Source organism: Aptenodytes patagonicus, chromosome 8 (assembly GCF_965638725.1).
Source record: "Aptenodytes patagonicus chromosome 8, bAptPat1.pri.cur, whole genome shotgun sequence".
NCBI classification, from domain to species: Eukaryota; Metazoa; Chordata; class Aves; order Sphenisciformes; family Spheniscidae; genus Aptenodytes; species Aptenodytes patagonicus.
The window spans coordinates 3159529-3178790 of record NC_134956.1 but is presented as its reverse complement, the minus strand read 5'-3'; the positions used below and the strand labels follow the sequence as shown (position 1 = coordinate 3178790).

Genomic DNA, 19262 nt, shown 5'->3' with positions numbered 1-19262 from the left:
TTGTTTAATACTATTAGTGATTGACTACTCCTGTAATAATAATAATATAAAATCTTAGAAGTTTACTGTATGCTGCCAAGATGCTGTTACTCAAACCAGATAACTCAGATGACCAAATTCATCATCCTTTTTTAATTTTTTTTTTTAAGGGCTATAATCAGAGCTATTTGTGAGCATTCAGACTCACTACTGGCTAAAAGACAAGGCTGTGCTACCTCATTAATGAACGGAGGGCTGTAAAGAATATCCCAGTAAAGGATTCCTGGAGATAGAGACAGCACATTTAACGGTTAATTTACTGCATAAATACAGCATTGACTGACAGTCTTACAGTGTGCAGCAAACTAGTCTATTTTTATGACTTAACCTTTACTGATCTGCCTCTGTTAATCAACTCTATATTTATTATGCAGATGCTGTTTACGTTTATAATGATATAACTGAATGTCCTTGGTACTAAAGATGAGATTTTTGAATTCTGTTTTTAATCATATTCCTTGATGTTGATGTCTTCACCTCTTGGATCAGGCTAGCTAATCTATTTGCTTCCTACTGAGAGAGGGCTGTTGCTACAATACAGTGACTCAGCTAATCTAAATTGTTGACTGTTCTGCCTGAATTTGAGTCTTTTCCCTGTATATGGAACCAAAACACACGATTTTCTGTAAAAATATGCAGTCTCAAAAGAAAATTCATATTAGTTACACATAAAACTAGGTAATTCAGTTCAACTGCTTTGTCAAATACTGTGATAAAGCTAGATTTCTTGCAAAATGAAAGCATCTGACTTTTCCTGTTACTCTCATTGCCTTATATTTAATATTTATGCATGGATTTTGGTATATGAAGCAGCAGCTTATGGAAAGCGCCATGAGTCCTTGATAGAAAGTTAAAATTGCTGTGCACACAGGACAAATACTAAATATAAATATTTTTCTATAAATAAAATTTTAGGCATTGAAATAATCTCCCCCATAGCTTTCAAAGTTGGCAAAAACGATGCTGTCTCACAACTAATTGTCACTTCGGGATTCCTACTATAGAGGAACCCACCCATGTTTGCACAATGAGTTCCCTTGTATGCTATAGAGACAACAGCTGTTGTGCGAGGAGACAGTTATCACACTGCGATGTTCTCCTGGAAAATGTCCTGCCAGCTGTCAAAATTATTTATTTATTTACTTATTTACCAGGGGGGAAATGAATATAACTTGAGTGTGTCTCCTTGTCAGGACAGATGGCAGAGAAAGAGGCATGCCCTGGGAGTGATGCCCACATTCTTAGATCAGAGCTAACATCAGTGAAATAAGTCAGCTAAATGCATTTTGAATAAGGCCTAATATCTTGTTTTAAGAGAAAGTCTTCTCTAAGGGTTCTTGTCTCAGCTCTAATTTCCCATCTCATGATGTTTCACATGTGTCTTCCATGCTCTGGTTTGATTTGCACTCACAAGTAGTTATTCGGCGAAGGGGCAGGTGGTTAGGTTTTTCATCCCAGACCATTGCAAAATGCTTTATGTTCAAATCTAAATATAAGGTATTGAAGTGAACAGCTTAGAAGGAACTACAACCAAGCAAAGGCCAATGGCTGATTGTGTAACTTCTAGATATATAAGGTTTGGGGATTTCCATAGTCTATTATATTACTTTTAAAAAGCTCTAATATTAATCCCTATAAGCAAAGAAATATTGTGTAAGCAGGAACAATGTAACTTAGTTTATGTACTTTATATTAGTTTTATTTCACACTGAAAATAATAAGAATAAGATTATTTTAGCATAGCACTTTTGTAAAAGATGGGAAAGGGGATTATTACATAACTTTTTAAAAGTCTTGTAGCATTTCTGAGTGTCAAGTATCAGAGATTATCTCTTGCTCTGTTTCAGTTCTGTAGAAGAAAGATAATTAATCTCTAAACCCTAAAATGATTCTAAGAAATCAACTGCTTAAAGCGCAGTTACCTTTAGAGTGGTTTAAAACATATGATTAGTGTAATGCAACTGCAGGATGAAAGAGCTATAACGTATTAGAAGTTAGAAAGTCTTCCTGATTTGCTAAGACATTCAAATCTTGATAAAGACCTAAACCTGTTGTTCTGTCTTGTACCTTCATCTTTTAGTCCTATTGATTTCAAAGAGCATATTGGGAAGGAGATTTCTTTCAGTTTTCATTCATTCATGGTCTCTGAAAGGAGCAGAGCACTTAATGAAACAGGTGAAATTTAAAAATTGATGTGACAGTTTTAGGAGTAGTTACGGCACATTAACAACCATTACTTTGAGTTCAATTCACATCATCGTATAAACATGTCACTCTGATGCACTATTCTTCCTGACAATACAAAAATGCATCAGGTAGATTGGTATCCATATTTTGTATAGCTGTTTTCAGATATTTTTAACTAGGAACCATCATAAAGATTTGCTTTTAGAAAGCATTCAGACGTGTATTTTATGTCCAACTGATTGTTAGTGAGTTCTACATCCTAGAGTAGACTAGAACATATACTTAAGATTGTGCTTGCTGCAATATTGTTTAGCCTTTATGATTAGTCCAGCAAGTATGAGGTCCTTCTCAATTGTCTTCTGGCATTAGGAACCTCTGAAATAGGTTTGTCCAATTTATGTGACTTTAATGAGCAACAAGGCAAACTGTTTCACAGTCCAATACAGTATAGTAAACTTATTCTTTGGATTCTTCAGATCACTTTCCCTCTCTTTTTTTTTTCTTTTGCTAGGCTAAAAAATCTTAGGCAGAATTTTCATTGCATAACAAATGGATGATATTAAACTCACTACAAGCAGCAAAATGGAAGTAATTTTCTGAAGAAACTCATGGACAGAGACATGACAAGACCTACGTAGAATGTTGAAGAAGATTATAATAGTGTATTTGGCAGCATTGCAAGAAGTGACACAAAAGAGGCCTAACAATTTTAAATGTGGGGCTTGCTGCTTTAATTGCAGTGAGAATGACCAAAGTTATGTGAGTCTCTAATGCTTATGGGTACACATTCAATCTGTGTTTTAAAAATAATTTTTTAGGAATTAATAAGTCTTAACTGCTTAAAATTAAAAAAAGGTTCTAAAAATGTTTTAGTAAGGTTATATCTTCAGTGCCATAGTACAAGGGTCTGAGACACAAGATTTCAGGTTAAAAAGCAGTTTATTTGCATTTGAGGGATCGAAATCAAACCACAGGCTTAATATGAGCTTTTGTTGTCTTGTTCATGGAATTAATAGTGTATTTCCTTAATTAGGTGTCCCAACTCATTTATTCTTGGTTTATAAACAATGACATAGTCAATACTCATGACCTGTGTCTTCTAGGAGATTATTTGTGACTGAAATATTGACATCTGGTAATAATTTGAATTTAAAACTGAGTACTTGTGTTAGTTTTGAGGCCTGTGCTGTTTTGTAGACAATGTATTAAGGGTAGTAAGTCAGTATGCAATTCTGCAGTAAATGACTAAAATTTTCTTCTATACTAAGGCCCTAAACTATAAAGACTGACAGAGAGAAGTTTGTCTTCCTACATTAGACTTGCCAGAAGTTTTGAATTATCTTCTGAATACCGCTGTTTCTACAGTTTCTTTCTTTAATAAGAATGGAATTCATAGGTGCATATTCCCACACTTTTCCTGAGAACCTCTGATTCTCAACCTTGCAACTGAATTAAAGTCCTACTATTACCATGTATTTGTCAGTAAATTATATATTATAGTGTTCTTTTGTATTACATAGAGATGTGGCCTTCAGGTTTTAAAAGTGAATTTTAAAATAGACAAGTGCAGGTTGGTGAAAAGTGAATCGTACAGTTTTCATTATACAAGATAATTCATCTTCCTCAAAATTTCAGAATTAAACTGTTACTTTTTAATTTTTTCCTATGCCAACACCAGAATTGGTGAATTATGTTATAAACAGGCTCATTGATGATGAACAGAGTGATGAACGCAGTACCTCTGGGTACTGTTGGGATTTGTGTTTGTCGTATTATGCATCTGACCCCGTAAGTCCTTGTCTGAGTTACTGATTTCCAAAACTCAGTCTTTGTTTGTGTCTTTTACCTTTTCTCAAGTCCTCATCTGATCAAGGTACATCCTTGATTTCCAGATTTATGCATTTTGTTGTATTAAAATGCCCCCTTTTTTTTTTTTTCAAGTGAGGCTAGTGTACTTTTCAAATCGATGGTTCAGGAACTGACCCGTATTTATTAAAATTTAAGTCACTCAATTATTGTGCCTCCCTCAAGCTTTCCGAGAACTATATTTTATTTCAGATAAAAGTATTTTTCACTACGTTTGTATTAGCGTTATGAGGTGAGTATATGTTGGGTGGTTGTCACATCTGAAGCATTTTATTGCAGACTTCTGCTCAAGAAAAAGTTGTAATATTATAACTACTGAGAGAGGGAGCCAAACGGGAGAAAGCTAATGGAATGAGATTTGTCAAAAGTATTTTTTTTCAGTGATAGAGGAATACTGAATGGGTTGGCTTTGCAATGCTAGGATTTTTACTATTTCTTATTCTTATAGAATACTTACAGCAAATGATGCAAAGCAGGCAAAACAGTGTTTTAAGAAACATTTTCCAAAGACCAATTTCCTAATAAATGCATTTGTGCCTGGATTTTTGGTATTTTTACTTGGTAGCGCATGACTTGAGACCAAGAATGTCTCTCTGCATACTTTTAAACTGCTGGCACAGTGGAGGAGGTAGTTGCAGTCTTGTCAAATAGGATTCTCTAGACTTTGAGCAGGCTTCCACTGTGCCAGAGGAGGGCTGATGGTATTTTGCCAGCAGAATATAGCCAGCTGATGGCTAGTCATAAGTTCCAGTTTTGCTATGAAAGTGAGAAATACAGCGACAGCGAAAGGGTTTGTGAACCAAATCATCTTGAAGTAACTTTTTTTAATTTTTCTGGGTTTTCTTTCCTGTTATCTGGAGGATATTTTGGTCTTTTAGCTTTTAGGATATGGCAGTTTGAGGGATGCTGTATGCGTGCATTTACATAGGAATGTATGATGACTTTCGCTTCATTGCTTGGCCTTTATTAGAGAGCTGCATCAAATTCTGTTGTATTCACAATTCTTCAAGAAATGTTTGAGAGAGGCCAGTCTGAAGGCATGGTTTATGTAACTCACTGACTTGAGTAATTACTTTGCACCATTTCATTGCACCTAATTTTATTGCTTACTGGACTGAGGTATGGGGTTCTCATACTGTGGTATAGAAAACTATAGAGTGTATTCAAACCTCTAAAATAGTGAACTCTGCTTTTAAAATATTTGAAGATGTACTTGTTTTCAGACTGTTGCTTAATTGTTAACTTCTACAAGTATACCAGAGGGCTGTAAGATACATCTAGTTTTCTCAAGGGCCTTGAAAAATTGGTAGTCTACTCCAAGCATCGCACTTCTGTGGAGTGAAACTATTTCAGCTTTTGGTACTAAGGAATCAGCTCCTGCGAAAACAAAGATATTCTACAGTTCTATTAAAATTGAATAAACAATGCAATAATGCGCTCAGCAAATCACACACGCTGTACAACTCTTGGGGGGGAGGGGAAATTGGATGTAAGATATATTGCAGATTGTGTATCCCTTTCATGTGTTTAGCTAATGATCTTGAAGAAAGTATTGGGAATGCATGTAATTATATCTGCACATGTGTAATACATGTCTATGTATAAACATATGTGTAATAATGTATAAGATCTACATAGTATAGTTTGTTTTACTTATAAAGAAGTTTTTTCTTTTAATTGTTTATATTGCAGCTGACTTTTTTTAATGTCTTGTTTTATAAAATAGATTGGCATTCATTGACTGGTGAGATGAAAGGTAATTTTTGAATCCTACACATATTGCATAGTATGGGCTTTTAATTAGTTTGAGAAAAAAATAGCAACAAAACAGAATTGTATTGTTTAGCTCATGTGCTGTCATCCTTTCAATTCTTTGCTCATCTTGCATGTTGCACATTAATGGCTTATCAGGTTTTCACATACGTGGTATTCAAAATTAATTTGTGGTAACTAAAGCAGCCAATTAATTAGGTAAATGTGCATCCATCTTAATTATTTGATAAGTCATTTGAAAAGAAAATTACATTTTTATTGTGAAGGCCAGATTGGATGTAAATGCCATATTTTGTTTGCTGCATTTCATCTAGAATTGTGGTTTACAGTGTTTTATTCTTTTTCATTAGAAGACAGTCCTGGGTTTATTTTTCAATACATAGCTGTGTTGCAGTTGATCTCACATTTATCTATTCAATCAATTAGAATATGAGTCAGAATGGTAGAACATTTTCACGCTAAATTTCATAACATAAAAAATTTGCAGAAGAAAAGCCTTAAACAGACCAAAACACTTCTGTGTCGATTAAATTGACTTTATGTATGATTTAGCTGGCAGACTTTCCGATCTTCAGAGGACGTTCATATACTCTTTAGCCTCTTATTTGGAGGATGAAAACTTTCTTTACATATCATTGGGTTTTCTCTGATTAGGAAAATCTTCAGGTTTTAAAGGACAAACAAGCTCATTCCTGTGTAAGCACAGTACATCTCAGTGTATGCATATGTCTATCTAGTATAACTCAAGCCTTCAGCTCTATTGTTCTTAGCAGATGAACGCTTTTTGTCTTCTGTACTTTTCCTATAGCATTTGTATAGTAGTCCTTGTTAATTTTATTCTTTAGATATCAAAGAAAGTAAAGTTCTAAATTATACAGTAAGGAGAAATAGCTTAAGTACAGTCTATGAGGAATTTTTCTGGTTTTTATAAATATGTTTATTCTTCTGTCTTGGTCAAATTCTGGTGTAACGTGCACTGTGACTTATGTCTTATTTTTGTTAATCATAATGTCTACTATTTGTTCCTTTTCGTAATGGTGGCTCTCCTCCACACTGAGAAATGTCCAAGTTTTGGTGATAGGATTATCCCTAGGTAGTATGTGTAGTTTGTAAACAGTTTGTTTAGAAAGATCTATATTTACTCATCTGCGAAACAGTAAATGTGTCTTACTAGTGGAGACTGCTCTACATTTCAGAAAATCGGCAAATGAACTGATATAGAAACGATCTTCTGGATTGTAAGAGGAAACCCCTCTCACGGAGATATAAAGAAATAAACTACCTGCTTCTGAGATTAATAGTATAATAAAGGCTATGGTTTCAAAACCAAAAGAGTAGAAAACACAAGAAATATAGCAGGTCACATAAGCATACCACATTTATTGCTGCATTCCTCTAGAAATACAATGCCAGTAAACAGTATTTTATATATAATTTAATATATGTATATATCACATAAATTTAAGATATGTATTAAACAGGCCTCTTCTTTATATATTCAATTTGTCAGTCCATGTGTGTAATGTTTAAACTTTTTTCTTATAAATTGCATTTAAAAGTTAATTATTTAGACTTGCGGCTTGAGTTCTGAAATATTTACAAGATTGCCTTTAGCTTTTACAGAAGTTTTGTCTGAGTAAGGCTGGCGGTATTTGAGCCTTAATTACATGGTAAAAAGTGCTTGAAGTTCCTTTGTATTTGTATCAATGTATTTTTAAAAAAAAAATTTAAAAAATTAAAAACCCTTAAAACACAGGATATAGTAATAACAGAATGTGCTGGCTTTGGCTGGGATAGAGTTGATTTTCTTCATGGAGGCTAGTGTGAGGCTGTGTTTTAGATTTGTGCTGATAGCAGTGTTGATAATGCGGGGATGTTTTAGTTGTTGCTGAGCAGTGCTTGCATGGAGTCAGGGCCTTTCCTGCTCCTCACCCCACCAGCGAGCAGGCTGGGGGGGCACAAGAAGCTGGGAGGGGACACAGCCGGGACAGCTGACCCCAACTGACCAAAGGGATATCCCACACCATATGGCATCATGCTCAGCATAGAAAGCTGGGGGAAGAAGGAGGAAGGGGGGGACGTTCAGAGTGATGGCGTTTGTCTTCCCAAGTAGCTGCTACGTGTGATGGAGCCCTGCTTTGCTGGAGATGGCTGAACACCTGCCTGCCGATGGGAAGGAGTGAGTGAATTCCTTGTTTTGCTTTGCTTGCACGTGCAGCTTTTGCTTTACCTATTAAACTGCCTTTATCTCAACCCACGAGTTTTCTCACTTTTACTCTTCCGATTCTCTCCCCCATCCCACCAGGGGGGAATGAGTGAGTGGCTGGGTGGTGCTGAGTTGCCGGCTGGGGTTAAACCATGACACAGATATATTTATTAGTAGGAAAAGGAAAGATAACTGTTACTGCTATTATAACTTCAGATTTTGGAATAGAGACAAACTATTTTAAGACTTTTATCTCCTGTAATCATTTATTTGATCTATAGCTTCCACTCATATAGATTGTAGCCTGTCTGTTCTATTACAGGTTGTTCTCATGTCACATACAGAATTTTTTTAACTCCCTCTTACATCTCAGCAAGCATTATTCATGAGACTACAAAGCCCTCTTCTGTACAAATTCATCCATGTTCAAAGCTTGCAATGCTAAAAGTCTAGTCTCTAATTAATTATGATTTATTAAACAAATTGTCATGGTTTTTCTATATAAGATTTAATGGACTGCTGAGCACAGAGGATGTATAATACAGCACATAATTTTTTTTTTGTTCTTTTCAGGAATGCTATGTGGTTTCAAATTTAAGGAAATACTGCCATAGAGTTTTTGGCTTTTGTACTGACAAGAAGATGAAATGCACTTTTTTGACATTGGCATAAGTTAGTTCAGTTCAGTCCCTGAGCACTTTAGAGATGGCAGCGTTTCCTCCCATGCTCCTGCTAACCTTCCTTTGGGGTAGCTGGGGGCAGGGGAGAAGGTTCTCTCCAGGGAGCACAGAGGCTGAGGGGTTCTTAGCTGCTCACCAGGGGCAGAAGCGGGAGCAGAGGAGGCTGCTTTTTACTACTTCCTCACATACTGTTAGAGCCATCAGGTCCACTCTGTGAATGCTAGAAGAATTAGTACAGTGTATTTCTTGCCAATACAGAACTGTTTGAATTGGTATGCTTATAAAATGTGAAATTACTTAAGGCCAGGTAAATATTTACTAAACTGACGCAAACAAAACACAGAGAGCCCTTATGTCTTCATACATTTACTTATCAATTTTGAATAGCACCCTGCAAATATTTTCAGTTAGTATTTCATGTTCCTGTTATGGTTTTTGTGAACTCTTTGTAAATTAAAAGGCAAATTTCCCAACATGATTCAAAATGTATGTAGGTAGGCATATCAAAGAAAATTATATTAATACCAATACGATATTAATATAATACCATATTATATGTGTATTATATACAGTCTCGGTAATAAAAACTTAGATGTTTAAATGACCATCTGACAAAAACCAATTCTGGTTAATTTGTGTTTTCTGTTAATGTTCATAAATCAAAATATGAGAGCCTAGATTTGGGAAGGGAAGATCAAGCTGGTTTTGTGTCCTTTCTAAAGCAATTAACTGAGGCAGTTACTTCCCGGTGTGCCTATTTCTGTCACATCTTCATATGGTTTAACTGTACTGCTGCCACCTTGGACAACAAAATGCAAGGAAGATCAGAAATAGAAAGCTGACACGTTTTTGCTTCAGGGACATGGTAACGGGAGTAGTTCTGGGAGAATTCGGTGAAGCTGTCTAGTGAAACTAGGTGAAAGTGTTGGGACTGCTGGAATAGGCGGTCAGACACCTCAGAAGTTGCTATGATGCGTTTGGAAAATGGCAAATTGGAAAATTGGATATACGTTTGATATAAATAATACAAATGTTAGACTATATAAACGGACCAGCTTTTTAAGAAATGCATCACAGGTGAAATATGAATTTGAAATGTGAATATTTAAAAATGAGTACCACTTCACAAATTCAGCAAATCCATTTCCATACAAACATTTCTCTCGCACCAACAGAACATTGACGCAAGTGACTCCGTTAGTGTTCGTGAAGCCTTAGACTAATGCGATTACTGTAGCTATCCTACTAGTTGGTGTATGTCTCTTAAGGGAGAGAAATATTTTAAAAAATCAGCTACGAATAAAGCATGGAAAAGGGTGTGCAGTAGTATTATCAACATTGTGTTTGGTTAATGACTCATGTCATTAAAGATGGGTGACATACTGTATGTCACCTTTATACACTGCATAACATCCTTGGCATATCGCAAACATCCACTTCAGCCCTATTTCAGTTGTATTTTCTTTATATGTATGTATCTTCTTTATCTCTGTGACAAACAAGTGTCATATTTCTATGGAGTTTGTAAGACAATTTTGATGACCTACTAGCATGGGTTTAAATAAATTATGAGGCTTTTGAAAATAATGCTGATCTGTGCGAGGATTGCCAGGTGATACGCTACAGTCCAGAAGAGTACTTTCTGTGTGTGACTTCTTTTCAGCATAGAGATTCTGTTTAGCGTTTATCATGAAAATAGGCTTAAGTGCCTGCTATTCCAGACTCGGTTAGACCGTCACCTGCCACCAATATTCCTTCCTCTCCCTTCTGGCTTGTTCCCATTTTCGGCAGGTCAGTGCTTGGGAAACGTGCGAATTGCTTCCCTAGGGCAACCGCTGTCACCACGGACAGCACCCTTGCGCTCCCCTCTGCTGCAGGCAGCCGCCTTCCTCCTTCTCTGGGCCGAACTGGATACGCAGACCTGCACAGAACGTTTAACTGCAAGCATGCCATGAATGGGTATGCATGAAACACAATTCACTCAAATAACGGAACGTCTTGTCTAAGGATGTGGTGTGGAGAAGTCCATGTGGGTTAGAACATGTATTAGCACATAAAATGCAAAGAAAATGCTTCCCTGGATTCTTCCCACTTCTGTTCTCTATTACTATATGCATAGTATAATGTACGGTATAGTGGCTGAGAAGATTAGTCATTTTTTCTCCATTAAATGTAATTATATTTTTGTAGACTTGCATGTTTTTGTAGATGAATAGCTGATAACATGAGATGTTAAGTAGTTTTCACTAAAAATGATTCAGATTCAATCTGCTCAAGTGATAGGCATCCCAATTTCTAGCATGTAAACTTGACTCATTTCCACCACATACAGTTATCTGGAAGTTACTTCTCTAAAATGCTAATATAATTTTAAGAGGCATTTGACCAGCCTAAAGTTTAGTTTTACGTTATAATAGCAAAAGAATATGAAATCAAAACACACTGGCCCTAACCTGCCTGTAAATTTCTTTTATTATCTTTTTTAACATGAACCCTTCTGTAGTTGTTTCTGTGTTAATACCGGTACGTAGATGTGAAAGTCATTATAAAGTGTACTAGTTAGGATGCTTCATCCTTTCTTTTTCTTTTTTTCCTCTTAGTTTGCCAACACAACTAATTTCCAGTAATTTGACCTTTTTTTGCATTGTGATTTCAATGTTAGGAAACAAGACTGTACTTAAAATTGTTATCATTCTCTCTGCTTTGATATTGACTCTTTGTTGTTTAACATACCAGTGACTCAGTATTCTCACTTCCTAATAGATATAATCATGTTGAACTATCTCACAAACGTGTCGTGAGGTGTTGAAGTATCATGAGTAGTAGGTCAGACAAAAAGTGGTGTTAGTTCTTTTTCAGGCACAGTGTTATGTACCATTAAATTTAGCAAGCGCCCTGTAATATTCTATTGATACTCTTTGAACAACGTTTTCCATTCACAGTACCAACAGTGCTACACGAAGAACTCTGCTTTTTCTTTTGTTCTGCGCTAGGGACTGAGTTCTCTGAGGCTTTGACCAAATTCAGTTGCCAGTTGCCTTGGTGCAGTTTTAGATTTATAAGGTTGTTACAATACGCTACGGGATGTTTTAAAGAAGTCTAGCAATTGAGGATGATTGATTGATATTATTTAAAATTGTAGTCAGCATACTGGTAATGTTAAAGAGGTAAAAAAAAACCCAAAACCAAGCCACAGGAAACCCCAAGTACAAATTTCTGAGAAGATGCTCACAGAGAAGAGACAGTGCATTCAACGTGAATAAAGTGTGTAAGCTAGGAAATACCTTCTATTCTAGCATTCTATATAGCCGTAACATCTTCTGAGTGCATAGGGTAGGTGAACAAGGCTTCTGCTACTTATCCAAACATCTAACAGTTCGTGAAACCATAAAGGGCAACCGTATCAGAGTCTGTTGGCCATGATTACAATTAGAATCAGTCTGTATAATCTTAAAGTAATTATTTGGCTGCACTGAGAATATACAGGGAAGTACTACGGACAGGAATCGGATTTCATCAATCGGAAAACAAAAGTTTTCCACGTGAATATGTTAACAAGGATAGATCTTACATCACTGAAATTTCAGCAGCCTAACCACTCCGTTTAATCTTTTTTTTATTTTGTTTTATAGTAATGGATCCTGACATTCAAATTGCTCCCTATCATTTCCGTTTGCTACATGTATCTTGCCTTTGTAACAAAGAGTACAGCTGACGCTGAAGATAGATTTCAGCCCTGTAATAGAGACCTGGTTAATAATTTTGTTAATGTGCACAGCAAAATGTAATACAGTTCATTCTGCTGTGCTTAATTTGGCTCTGCAAGACTGACTGATTTTTGTCAGTAGAATAAGCAGGTTCTGAGTATGTACAGGAAGCAGTCTGTCCAAAGGGGGGGCATTTTTATACAATCACCCTACAGTCTAGACCAGTAATTTAAAAAATGTCTAAATATAATTTTTCAGTATCAGATGGGTTAAGAGTTTTTCAGTGTATTGTATTGCATAAACCCTCATATTTTGAAAAGTATAAGCATCCTTTTTTCTTTACGTTGGCCTCCTGCTTTTTAGATGAGAAGGGAGGGGGGATTGTTGATGCAATTATTCAAGCATATTCCTCAGTCTTGTGATTTTTATCATCTTTGCGTGTGTAATATCAGTTGAAATAATACATGTGCACTTGCCACGACGAAGTGCAATATTCTACCTCTGTCTGCAAGTGACTTGCTTCTGTCATGTGCTGTAGCTGATTTAACTTGCGTTATTGCGCTTGCATACAAGCTTTTTAGAAATCCGAATAGCCCCAAGATATCTTAATACTACTGAGAGCAGTACCTACATTTATCTAGATGCAAGTGCAGTTCCACAACTTCTGTGGCAGCACAAGCCACGGATTGGTGAAATGAGAGGAACGTTCTAACTGCAGCCGTAGCCCAGGATTGTTCCACTTGTTTGAATCTTCCGTGCCCTTAATGCAAATAGCTGTATCTGTATGTGGCCTATATTACGGCTCGGCAGAGTGAACATTTGCCCCCAGTTTGTCTATGGTGTTTTAAATGTAAGCATCTTCTAATAGCCTTGATATTTTATTTAATTTTCTGTCCTGACACAGTATGTGAACGTTTCTAAATTCAGTGATTCATTAAAGAATCCTATGCGGTTATACCTTTGAACATGTAAACTTTAAACTGTGAAAGTGTTAGGGAAGCTTTATCAAATCTCTGACTTTAAAAGAAATTGCTGTGTGAATTTCCTGTGTGTAGTCTTAGAGCGCTTGTTACACGCAGTACGGCCTGTAAAGATCAATTGCAAAATGATTTGCGATTATGTGTATCTTGGATAAGTGTGTACGTCATACAATAAAGGCTGAGTATGTATTTTATGTTAAAACACATAGTGATTATTCCAAAGCTCAGGGGAAAGAGAATTCCAATTACTCTTCAAGAAAGCCTACAGTTTTTAAGGCATGAAAACGCACCCATAGTTCTCCTTGAGAACGTCAAATTGCCTGACGATACACAGCACTTCACCTTCATTAAACTGGTTTGGGGTTTTTTTTAGCTAAAAAAAAAAAAAGAACCATCACCACTGCTTATTAGTAAGAGGCTTCATTAATATTTTGGGGGATAGAAGTGTGGCAATGCCTGTGCCTTCTCTTACGGATGCAGCACAGCTTGCAACAATCTGCTGTTGCTCCCCTTGCAACACTGCAGTTGTTATGCTGCGGGCAGCTGCTGGAACAAACGATTCTCAGGCTGGAACGTGTCATAGATGGTTTTTAAATTGCTGCTGTTCCTAGCAGAGTGATTTGAGCCAGTACAGGGCTGTTCCCAGCAGTTTTTTCCTCTTCAACTTCATGGCAACGCCATCCATTGTTGTGCTGATGAGCATCGAATACAACTATAAATAGCTCCGCTTTGAGGGCTGCTTATGCTGCTGTTCCATGCCCCGTTGTTACTTGTTGACAAATTAAGGCATTTAGTATCTAGGCTAAAAATAAAACTTAATTCAGGCTTGTAATTGACGCTAAGGACGGCACAGCCTCATTCCCTGACGTTTGGACTCCATGTTGCCGGTGCCAGGCGCCATCCTCTGCGTTCACCACGCACCGGTACCGAACGAGCGGTTGCTCAGCCCTGCCATGGCTCAGGAGATGCGTTACTCTGGGTTTTCCCCTTAGAAAAGACGCTGACCGAGGGCTGGTTGCTCAGGCTGCAACCAGCACCGCGTCAGCCTCCAGCGCAGGACGGCTCCGGGCGAAGGCGCCGCACGCGGGGCTGCTTTGACGCCCCGCTCGCTGCGCCGCTGCCCCTCGGCCCATTTCCCACCGCCGGGGGGGCGGCGGGGCCCGGCCTCCAGCCCAGCGGCGGGCCGGGGCCGGGGCCGGGGCCGGGCCGGGGCCCTCCGGGGCGCCCGTCGGGCGGGGCGGGAGCGAGGCGCCGCGCGCGCGGCGCGGCCGCTGCTCTCCTCGTCCTCGTGGCGCGGCGCCGCGCGCGGCTGCCACCTAGAGACGGGCGGGAGCGGCAGGCGCGCGCGAGTGAGTCCGCCGCTGGCCGCGCTGCTGAGGTGAAGGCAGCGCCGCCCGCCTCGGCCGGCAGTGAGGCTGCGACCGAGCCCGCCTGCGGATCGCAGAGCCCGCCGCGGCGCCCGCCGCCCTCCCGCCCGGCCCCGCGCCCTCCTCCCGCTCCTCGCCAGCGCCTCGCCTTTCTCTCGCCCGGCCAAATGATGAACTTTCTGCGGCGCAGGCTCTCGGACAGCAGCTTCATCGCCAACCTGCCCAATGGCTACATGACCGACCTGCAGCGGCCGGAGCCGCAGCAGCCGCCGCCGCCTCCCTCAGCCTCCTCGGCCCCTGCCTCTGCCTCCCCGGCTGCGGAGCGCCGGCAGCCGCCGCAGTCGGCGCCCCCCCAGCAGCAGCAGCCGCCGCAGCAGCAGCAGTCAACGGGCAGCAGCTTCTTCAGCTCCCTCTCCAACGCCGTGAAGCAGACGGCGGCCTCGGCCGGTCTGGTGGATCCCTCCTCCGCCGTCTCCTCGGCTGCCGGCAGAAAGTTCAAGCTGCTCCTGGTCATCGACGAGCCGCACACGGACTGGTAGGTTGCCCCCGCGCCTCTGCATGCCCGTCTGCGCCCTCCTCCTCCTCCTCCTCCTTCCTCCCCCGTCCTTCTCATCCCTCGCACTGCGGTCCCTTTCCCCGCGGGCCCCGTCCCCGCTCAGCGGCCGCTCTCCCTTCCCCGGCGGATGTGGGCTCACCTGGGGGCGGCGAGGCGCGCCTCGGACCCGGGGGGGCGGGCGGGGGGGGGTGAGGCTCCCCGGCGCGGCGGGCCGGGGCCGGGGAAGGCGGCGGGAGGGCCGCCGGGCAGTGCCTCCCCGTCGCCCGGCCTCGCTGAGGCGGCAGCCGCGGGGCTGAAGCGAAGCGTTACGGACTGGAAGGTGGAGCGAAAACCAGCAAACCCTGGAGCGCCTGACTAGGAATGAAAGCCGTTTTCCATCAGAACACTAAAGAAAACGTATTTACGGCCCTGAAAAAGCATATCCTGTGTTCTCTAGCGAAATACAGAACTCATGTATAGGTGCAGGTAGGGTTTAGATGTCGTAGGCACGAATTTCTGTTTTGAACTGCGTGTGGTTGTAGCGTTACGTGTGTTAATTCATATTTATGAGCGGGCTTGTTTTCACACTGATCCCGCTGCTTCTGTTGCAGCGTCTAAAATGCGTGTTTGGGTGAAGGTCCTTCAGGATATTGTGGACCAGCCCTCAATTTTACCTTAGCCCTGTGAATTTGTGCGATTAGGTTAATTAACTTCGCAGGTTTTGTTTGGGGTGGGTGTTTTGCTTCCACTATCGCCATAAAAAATGTGGGATTTACAAAACATAAAACTTGTACGTCAACTCATTTCTTCCTGTGCCTGGCTGCTACCATTAGGAGAGGTTACAGCTTTTTCGGACCTGTTTATCACGTATGACTGGTGGATGCTGTATTTTATAGGAAGGATGTATACCTATCAATCGTTCACTAACTTGTTTCCCTATAATGTGTGTTTACATGTCAAGCTGTGAATCGTCTCATTCGCTGTTGCTAATTACAGTATATAAGGTCTTAATAGTGCCTTAAAATAATACGGAGTAAAACAAGAATGTTTTTATAACACTGACATCATTCAGTAATGGATTGTGGGTTTGTGATTTTATTGTCAGCTTCTCAAATTTATAGCCTTACTGTCTAGATGGACTTGTACAGTTCTATGATTTGATACAATTTGTTTTAAAATGGTAATTTAATAAAATACTTGAAACAAAAATGTAAGCCTTTATCTATAACGAATATGTTATTAATGTTAAGATAATATTACCTGTTACATTTTTCGGGTTTTTTCTTCTGTGTTTGGTTTTGTGATTGTTTTGTTGGTTTGGTTTTTTTTTAAAAAAAAAAAAAGGTGGTTGTATCTGCCGGACTAAGACAGCCTCTGTACCTACGTCATGGAGATGCATCCATGGACACTGCTCACTGCCTTGCAGATACATCTATTTACAATATTCTACGGTGAACAAATTTTTGCTTGGTAAATTAAATAACTGTATATGTTCATAAAGTTTGTTTCTGGTAGAATTCTTCTATACCTACCGAAGCCATCCTGTGTATTATAAACATGGTATGTTTTACGTACTTGATCAATGCACCCAAAATTGACACAGACTGTCGGCAATAGCAAAGCTTTTCAACCTCTGCATGGTGAATGCCATCAACAGCATTCCAAGTAGGAGACTAGATGCAGTCACAAACATACACAAGGTTACTCATGCCTGCCTGCTTTTTCTTTTTTTTTCTTTTTTTTTTTTTTATTTCTCATAGTATGTGACATGGATATGTAGTAGTTCTAGAAAGAACAGTTTGTAGTTGTACTGGCTCTTTCCCCTCCAAAAAGCTAATCATTTTGTAACTGAAGATTTTAAAATACATTTTGAAAATATATATATATGTGTGTATTCTGATAATACGTGCAGAAAAGTTTGTTCCATACCTTTGGGAAGTATGGTTCTCCGTATTGACATGTATTGAACTGCTGTAGAATTTGACTATATGGGCTAAAATGGAATGTGAATGATAATTTGAAAAAAAAATATTGGAAGATTGGAACTGGCAATAGATGAATTGCAGTGATGGCCACCACACCAGCTACCCTGCCTGGTGTGATGCATTGACGTACAGTTTAGCAAGATGAGGTTATGTAGAGCTGCTGTTATGTGATACGCTAAACAAACCCTGTCAATAACAAGAAAAACAGTACCAAATAAATCTCTTAGAGCCTCCTAAGAAACAATTTCAGCTGATTTACGTTAATCCTGAGAGGAAGATCACATGCTGGGCATTTGTTTTCGTAATGGTTTGAGCTGCATTGTGTTTGTCTTAAATTGAAAACGTATGTATTGCTTTGGATTGCAGTTTCAATAGAAATAAAAGAATTTCAGTCTGGATCACACTGAAATCCTACCAATTCAGTATCCTCTTTTTAGCAAGGGCTGGAGCAAGCACTAAGCACCTTCTTCTGTCAGCAAAGGATATTGCCTCTTACCTCTGGCATCAAAAGGACATTTTGTTTCTAATATATTTTCTTTCTACTAGAGGTTGACTGATACTTGAAGTCTGAGATTTAGTAACCCAACATTATTATTGTCGCTAATGGAATCATATGGGATATTCTACATATAAATAAATGCTCAGTTGTTGCTTGCATTTTTTAATCTTGATCTCAGTGACTTCTTTTATCATTTTCTTGCCTTAAGAAGTTTGTCCTATTGCAAGTTTTGGAATTATCCTTTTCAGTTTCTTTACTTGTATGGCATAGGATAGGGGAAAAATGGGAGAATTGACTTATCTGTAAGTATTTGTACCGTGTTATATTATCTGACTTCTTAAGGAAAGAGAGCAAATGCAGTCATTGTGTCAAACCATCCTCCTTTCTCCAGTAACACTCTCAATCGAAGATTTGTTAGAGCTGTGAAAGACAATTCTTTTCCTACAGGTTCTTTGGAAACTTGCAGCTACGTAGATGAGAAGCCTCTAAGGGCTTCTACTAAAGTCAGGACTACAAAATAAGCTGATATCAAAGACTTTCTACCAGCTAGTAGCTTTATACGTGCCTCAGTGGCAGGTGTAGGAAAAAAATGAAAACAAACTAAAGCTTGTAGTCAACTACCAGTGACAAATCCATGACAAGTGGTCTTCATTGGTTCTGGTTCTCATGGAATACTTTCTCTTAGTCACCTTTATACAATGTATGATCGTTCGGTCCAAACGTGAAAGCAAATAGCTAGCGATCATTTTCACCAGTTATCTTTGAAACCTTCTGTCGTTCCAGAATATCACCATAACAAAGGGGTGACCTGCAATGCAAACCTTCAAATGGAACAGTACTGTTAATTTATATAAAGGCATTGGAAAAGCTAATTTTATTTTCTGGCCTATTCTTTATGCATTTTAATGTCATGTTCTTTTCATCTGCAGCTGCATACTGAACAGACATTTTGAATACCTTCACTGATGTCCAGAACCCTTTTCTGAGTTAACACATCTAGTTGAGAACCTTACAAAGTATTTGAAGATGTAGTGGAAAAGTGTCTGATTCGCAGACACTTCATGGATCTGTTGGGCGGGGAAAGCCTCAGGAACCACTTGTTAGCTTTAACAATGATTTTATGTCATAGACTTCAATGATTGTTTTACAGCTTTAGGCATCTTTGTTGATATCTTTACAAATGGAGGAAACTAGGAAGTAAAATAATTTGTTCAAGGTCATCCAAGAGGCTAGTGACAGAGCGGAATTAAAACCTAGGCAGCTTGCTTAACCTTTTCTTTTAATTTTCCTTTCCTAACTACTGGTCTCCATTAAGTGTCCAAAATTTTCAGCTAGATAAGTTTATATTAAAATGTATTTAACTTCCTCAGAAAATAACCATTTTGTTCTGTATACAAAATGTACTGAATATTCAGTGCTGAACAAGCAATTGATTAGA

The 19262-nt window shown here is 39.2% G+C and overlaps 1 protein-coding gene across 1 annotated transcript in view; it reads left to right on the top strand.

Annotated features, from left to right (window-relative positions):
• Window positions 1-14906: 14906 nt before the first annotated feature.
• Window positions 14907-19262, top strand: part of SYN2 (synapsin II) — a 192526-nt gene continuing 188170 nt past the window's right edge. The window contains exon 1 of the mRNA XM_076345983.1: window positions 14907-15340. Coding sequence (XP_076202098.1) covers window positions 14973-15340 — 368 coding nt within the window. The 5' untranslated portion in view covers window positions 14907-14972. The remainder of the gene's footprint in view (window positions 15341-19262) is intronic.